The sequence below is a fragment of the Populus trichocarpa genome, chromosome 1 (assembly GCF_000002775.5).
Source record: "Populus trichocarpa isolate Nisqually-1 chromosome 1, P.trichocarpa_v4.1, whole genome shotgun sequence".
Classification (NCBI taxonomy): Eukaryota; Viridiplantae; Streptophyta; class Magnoliopsida; order Malpighiales; family Salicaceae; genus Populus; species Populus trichocarpa.
In genome coordinates this window covers 2,288,646-2,296,080 of record NC_037285.2, presented here as the reverse complement: position 1 = coordinate 2,296,080, position 7,435 = coordinate 2,288,646, and the positions used below count along the sequence as shown (strand labels likewise).

The following is a 7,435-nucleotide window of genomic DNA, read 5'->3' as shown; positions in this document are numbered from 1 at the left end:
CTCTTCTTGTTGCTCAGGTGTGTCTGTAGTATTTTCATAATTGTTAATTACTGTTGGGAAATTGATTCTAATTTTTGGATGCATTGAATCTGGAACCATTTTTACTAGTCAAAAGTACCCCTTCAAGATCTCATGCTGGCATGAAATTGTTTACTAATATATTAGGTTTATTTTTAACTAGAGAAACCCCTGGATCTGGACTGTCTTGTCAGCCACGTCGTGTTTGTGCATCAATTTTGATGTTTTTTTAATAATGTTCTGCCCAAAGCTTAGCTGCCATTCAGCATCCTAACCAAAATTATAAATCAAACCCCCGAAGTTATTTTTTTAATATTTTTTTATCAATTAAACCTCTTACCTTTCAACATTGTTCAATTAACTCCTAAAATAATAATTTATATCCTCAACAATAGTTTAAAAAAATAATTTAAAAAACCCTTCTATAGTTTTATCTGAATTTTACTCTCTTCATATTTTTTAAAATTATATTTTCTATCTTGTAGTTTATAAATTTAATAATAATTTATATCCTCAATAATGTATTTTATTTGAATTTTTTATTTGATCCAAAATGCACAATATAATTTATAAAAATATAAAAAGCGATAGTAACGTTTAAATCAAACTACAGGAAGGTTTTTTCAATTATCTCCTTTGAAATTGAATCCCTGATTGACAAAAGTGTCTTGAACTTAGAATGTCTTTCTTCTTATTTGATTTATAATATTTTATAAATTATTTTAAATTTTAAGGGATGAAATTGAAAAAAAAATATTCAAAACAAAATATATATAGCAATCAAAAGTTTGAGGACCAAATTTGATATAATCAGCAAATAATATGACATTTCTAAATTTTTCACAACTTCCGGAAAGTGTTTTCCGCCCAAAATAAAAGGAAAACACTTTTCTGAAAACTAAGCCTAATTTTTTTTTTTAGTTTAACATGGGTGTCCGGGCCAGCTTGCGCGCACCTCGACTAATCCCACGGGCCCTGAAGTTAACGACCATGTAAGCTTAATTTTACTTTGACTGGAAAGTGTTTTTCGTTGACCGGAAAGTGTTTTCCGTTGACCAACTTTTCTAATGACAAATAAACACATGAAAGTTTGGAAAGTGATTTTCAGGAAACCAGTTTTCAAGAAACAGACACAACCCTAGTTTATAAATCAAACCCCCAAGGTTTTTTTTTTTTTATCAATTAAACCTCTTACCTTTCAACATTAATTGTTCAATTAACTCCTAAAAAAAAACTAGATAAACTTTTACGACTTGGTTTTAAAAAACCCTCCTATAGTTTTATCTAAATTTTACTCTTCATATTTTTTAAAATTATATTTTTCAATCTTGTAGTTTATATATTTAATAACACAATTTGTATCTTCAATAATGTGTTTTATTTTTTATTTAATCTAGAATGTAAAATATAATTTATAAAAATATATATAGAAAGCGATTGTAAAGTTTAAATCAAACTACAGGAAGGTTCTTTCAATTATCTCCTTTGAAATTGAATCCCTGATTGACAAAAGTGTCTTGAACTTAGAATGTCTTTCTTCTTATGTGATTTATAAAATTTTATAAATTATTTTAATAGTATTTTTAAACAATCACAAAGCTTTTTGGAATGGATGGAGATGTTTTTAGCGACAGAATTCTTTCAATTAATTTCTTTTTATAGTTCGTCAATTGGTTTTTATGATTTTTCTCTATTTACAATGCTAATTAAACCAACAATAATTTATTCTTAAATCATGCTTAAGGTCCTTCGTTGACAAGAAAAGTATATCATTTAACAACTATATCAACCCTCGAATGAATTAAAAAAATAAATAATGGTGAAGACACAATAGCTAAGAAGCCATCAAAACCAATAAATTAGTATCCAAATCCTTTACGGCAGATTAACAACTCCAAATCTCTGAATTTCACATCAATGGCGGACGACTCTAAGCTTCATATTGCCATGTTTCCATGGCTAGCCTTTGGTCACATGATCCCATACTTGGAGCTAGCCAAACTCATAGCTCAAAAAGGACACAAAATCACATTCATCTCCACTCCTCGAAACATTGACCGCCTCCCAAAACTCCCTCCATATTTATCCCCTCTGATAAATTTCGTTAAACTCCCACTGCCTCATGCAGCCCATCTCCTTGAAGGCGATGAAGCCACCACCGATGTCCCATACAACAAGGTCCAATACCTTAAAGTAGCCTTTGATGGTCTTAAAGAGCCCATGACCAGGTTTCTTGCAACTTCTCATGATATTGATTATCTTCTTTATGATTTTGCACCTTACTGGCTTCCAGAGATAGCCACTGGTCTAGGCATTCCAAATGCTTTCTTTAGTATATTTTTGGGAGCCGCAGTGTGTTTTCTCAAACCAGCATCTTTGATCGAGGATCGCACAGAACCTGAACATTTTACTGTCCCTCCAAAGTCGATTCCATTTCCTACCACGGTTAGGTTCAAACTATTCGAGATCTTGAGGATCTTTGAATCCGTAACAGGTGATGCATCCGACGTTTCAGATATTTACCGCCTGCAAGAGGTGCTCAGATGCTGCCAGATGGTGGCTATAAGGAGCTGCATGGAGTTTGAACCTGAATGGTTGCACTTATTTCAAGAGCTTATAGGGAAACCAGTTATACCAGTCGGTCTACTTGCCCCTACCGAGGATGATGCCGTCCGAGATGAAGGTAGTGGCATGTGGAAGTCAATGAAAGATTGGCTAGACAAGCAAGAAAAAGGATCGGTAGTTTATGTAGCTTTTGGAAGTGAAGCAAAACCAAGTCAAGTTGAGCTTACCGAGATAGCTCTAGGGCTAGAGTTGTCTGGGCTGCCATTCTTTTGGGTGCTGAGGACTCGTCGAGGCTTAACTGACAATGAAGTGATTAAGCTACCAGAAGGGTTTGAGGATCGAACCAGAGGGCGAGGTTTGGTGTTCACTAGCTGGGTTCCTCAGCTCAAGATCTTGGCTCATGACTCGGTTGGTGGGTTCTTGACTCACTCTGGTTGGAGTTCTGTGGTGGAAGCACTTCAACATGAGAGAGCTCTTATACTCTTGTCATTCTTGGCCGAACAAGGGTTGAACTCGAGGGTTTTCGAAGAGAAGAAAATAGGCTATCCAATACCACGAGATGAGTCTGATGGATCGTTCACGAGAGACTCAGTAGCTGAGTCGTTGAGATTGGTAATGGTGAAGGAAGAGGGAAAGATTTACAGAGAGAAGGCTAAGGAGATGAAAGGCTTGTTTGGAAACAAGGATATACAAGACCAATACGTGGTCAACTTCTTACGTTACATCATGAGCCATAGACGATGTCTCGTGACCAGAGAGAGCTCCAGCGTGATCAAGTAATTAATCATTTGGGATTAACGGTCAACGGTAAAGCTTCATCAATGTTTTTTTTTATAATAATTTGAACCTTTCTTTATTACACGTGTTGAAAACTACTTCTAGACTGCGGAAATTTGAAACTTTATGAATTGATTGAGTTAAAATTGTTTTCTTTTTAAAAAAAAAAATTAAAATAAATAGTTAGACAACACCTACTCTTATTTGATTTAATTTAAAATTAAACATAAACTAGAAATCAGATCATGTTTAATAACATTTATTTTCGATCCCATAATACATTTTGTACGTGTTATTTCCTAATATATTTCTTTCATCATGTTATATCATATTTGTTAAATTTAAATTATTCAAATCAAAAAATTTAATTATTTATTATTATATACTTTAAGTTATTAAATTTAAAATTAATAATGATATTCGATTAAGAAAATGAAAATTAAATGACCCAAATCTAATACATATCTACTATTTTTTTTATCTTTATTCTTAAAAGTTTTTATAGCCACTAATCAAAATCAACCATTGGGTTGTGGTATTGGCTTCAAGGTAGACTTTGGTGTTAAGGTATATTGAACCATGCCTTCTTGTGATTTTTTTCTTGATGGCCAGAAAAAAGGAAATCGTGTCAAAATTGAATTAAGAGACGAATGTTCGTCATCGTAATGGTGATAATATTAATTCATCGTTCATTAATAGGAAGATAATTAAATTTGATTTCTATTTTATACGTTAATCTTTTTAAAATAAGAATAATATCATTTTAATTTTGAAGGGTATAACTCAACTGGTCAGATCCTAAATTTATTCCCTAGAGATCACCAGCTCGAGCTTTATAAATCTCAGAGTCACTGGAAACTTACATGGTTGTTAACTTCAGAGCCCGTGAGATTAGTCAAGGTATGCACAAGTTGGTCCGAACACCCATATTGATAATAATAAAAACATAATAATATCATTTCATGCAAAATTAAAAAAGAAAATAAAAAAAGACGACGTCTCATGAGCAAAGCCCCAGCATAATCAAGTAATTAATCAATTGGTGTTAATTGTAAAGCTTCATTAATGATATTTTTATACCAATTTGAACTTTCTTTATTAATTATATGTATTGAAAACTACTTTTATCCAACTTTTTGAATTGAGAGTGACCCGTTGTCTCATGATTTGTCAAAGCGCGATGCATGAGGAGTGCCTAATTATTTAGTTAATTAGTATATTAATTATCTAGAACCCTTTCTAATTAATTAATTCTTGAACTTTCGAGTAGTTTTAAAATTTCTATATGCCTTCTTCTTTTATCGTATTTAATAAATCTTAATTAGTGAAATCAAACAGAAAATATATTTTTATAGAAATCAATGATGAAAAAAACTATTTATCATAACACTAACAGAAAAAAAATCCGAAAATTCAGTTTATAAATAAAAAAAAAATAAACATTTTATTCCAACTTTTGAAGTGCCTTCGGGTGGATATTATAAATGGATTCACCATGTTATTTGTTTTTGTTTAGTTCAAAATTTTTTATTATTTATTTTTTAATCATATAATTTAATTACTAAATTAATTAAATTTAGTCGAGTTAATGGCTCAAATCTTGAAATTTTTTTGACTTTTTTAAAAACACTAGCATTATTTAAACACTATTTTTTTTAGATAAAAAAAAATATTTGGCTTAACCTATGATACGGTCATCAATTTAATATTCACCATGACTGTTGGAGGCATTCTAGAGATAAGAATATTATAGTGGCTATCTCTTTCAATTTTTGAAGTTGTGAATTCAATTATGTGAGATATAACAAAAAAATATATAGAATTGAAATCAATTCTATTCGTGTGATATCCCACATTGGAAGCGAGTGTCTAGAGCCAGAGCTTTATTAGTAGTGTTAGTTGTTAACTTGTCATACGCGTTTTGGAACGTCAGGTTCAGATGTGGGCTTGCATCACCAGAAACAAAATCATGAGGATGATAAGGTCCAAAACGAATAATATATGATAAATTGGATCGGGCTGGTACAAGTCAAATATTGATATTCCAAATAAATTGTTAGATTATGTTTAAATAGCATTATAAGACAAAAAAAAGAAGATAAAAATGTATTTGGTTATAAAAAAAAATAATATAAAAATAAATATATCTCTAAAATAATTTGGCATAAATTTATATCATTTCAAAACATAAAAGAAACAAGTTTTTTATTTTATTTTAATTGTTTATATCCAGAAACGGTATCTAAATGTTCAAGAATGTACTCTTGCTCCCTCTTTTAATTTCAGATACTTATCATATTTCTTGAAGGAAAAAACCAAAATTATAAATAAAAAACAAATATAAAATATATCTTTAGTTTGGAAGGAAATTTTTAATACTTCTCGAGTAATTATCAATATTTCAAACAAACACATTTCTATCATTTCAACGTATTTTTTGAAAAGGAATCTTAAGCTCAGCCCTCTTATTTTTAAGTCTGGCCCAATTGAGGATCCCTTCGTAAGACGGCTACCTCAGAAGCTTATTTCTAGTTTCCTCCACTTATTTGTTTGCGATAAACCTTCGTCGTCGTCGTCGTCGTCGGCTGCTGGCTGCTTCTACATTTTCATCACCATCATCTGCTGATGGCTCCTCATCAGCTCATGAAATCCAAGTGGACTTCCCTTACAATCTACTCTTTCAGTTTCACAGAAGATCCAGATTAGATTTTAAGGCAAACAAATTGATAGAGCAGATTGTAAGGGAAGCCCACATGGATTTCAACCCAATTTTGTTTGGTCCTCATCACGAGCGCGAATGGATTTGTGGGTTAGCTTCTGCCTCTACCTTATCGTATCAAAATCCTGTATTTTTGAAAAATGATGGTAAGATTCTCTCCTTTATTGAGAATTTTCGCAGCTATCAAGCGTTTTTCATGGTTATTATTGCATGAATTTTACTCGGTCATTGGTGTTAAGGATCCGGGCGTTCACCCAAAGCTCTTGTCTTTATAAATGCTAGACTTGTTGGTTTAAATTGGTGGAGAGGAGATTGTGGGAGCTTTTAAGCAATTTCCACTTGGATTGGCATGCTTTAGAAGACCATAATTATCAATCCCAAGTTTCTTATGTATTCAACTGCTAAAAGGCTTTGTCCTAAGTATGATGTTTTGGCTTCCAAGAAGCTGATTGAGGAGGCCAGGAGAATTGGGTGGTTGCTAACAATCAGCAAGAAGAAATTCTTGGTGAATTATGTGAATAAATACGCAGCGAAAGTACCAGGTTTATTGCAGATATATATGGGGCGTCTGATAAGAAGAATTTAGAGAAGGAAAGAAATAAAAGAGAAAGGTGCTTGTTTATTGATTGCATGCCTTCTGTCTTCGGAACAGTGGCCTAAATAGGCTATTCCCTACAACGATAAACTTAATAATAGGAACTACAAACGTGGGAAGCTGAAGACTAGGGATACTCTGGCTAATCCCTTATCCTCTGACCAATTCAAATACTGACTAATTCAAATACTGACTCAAACAACAATGAAATAAACAGAACATAAAACAATGAAATAATAATAATAATAATAATAGTATGCAGATGCTCCCCATGCAGTAGCAGCAAGTGCTTCACGTGCCCAGCTCTTATCAGGCGCTAGTAAAGCAAAAAAGATAGAAACTTGATGGCCAAGATGCAAGTTTTACTTCTGCAATGCACAGCATGTTGTGGTCTGATTTCCTCTATAATAGGTTCTTTGTATGTTCATTCCAATTTATGTTTCTAAATTTATGCATGCTCTGATCCTCAAATTTTTTCTACGTGAGAGAAAATGCGTATATTTGTAGATTTCAATGACTCTTGCATATCTAATGTCACAAGAACTAAGGTCTCAAGCCACCATGCAAAGGTCATGGATACTTTGTTATAAATTACTATGACTATCTTTATTTCACTTTGCAATTAATTTTTTTTAAATTATAGCATGATTACATTCTAATCGCATTATATTCATTTCATTAAATTTTAAAATCTACTTTACATCAAGTTGTAGTTTTTGAAAAACTAGTTGCAAAGCGAAATAAAAACCAAATAAGAGGAT

General features: G+C 32.2%; 1 protein-coding gene and 1 long non-coding RNA gene across 2 annotated transcripts; both read left to right on the top strand.

The window, feature by feature from the left end:
- The first annotated feature begins 1,805 nt into the window (after window positions 1-1,805).
- On the top strand, window positions 1,806-3,506 carry LOC7476838 (UDP-glycosyltransferase 91A1). Its single transcript, XM_002297697.4, has one exon. The coding sequence runs from the start codon at window positions 1,936-1,938 to the stop codon at window positions 3,361-3,363; it is 1,428 nt and encodes a 475-aa protein (XP_002297733.1). The 5' UTR covers window positions 1,806-1,935; the 3' UTR covers window positions 3,364-3,506.
- Window positions 3,507-5,789: 2,283 nt separating this feature from the next.
- On the top strand, window positions 5,790-6,631 carry LOC112329026 (uncharacterized). Its single transcript, XR_002984498.2, has 2 exons — window positions 5,790-6,225; window positions 6,362-6,631. It is a non-coding gene; the product is annotated as an uncharacterized LOC112329026 (long non-coding RNA).
- Window positions 6,632-7,435: the final 804 nt, after the last annotated feature.

What these genes read in the sequence shown, in the direction of transcription:
- LOC7476838 (XM_002297697.4), top strand. Translation starts at nt 1,936, where the DNA reads ATGGCGGACGACTCTAAGCTTCATATTGCCATGTTTCCATGGCTAGCC.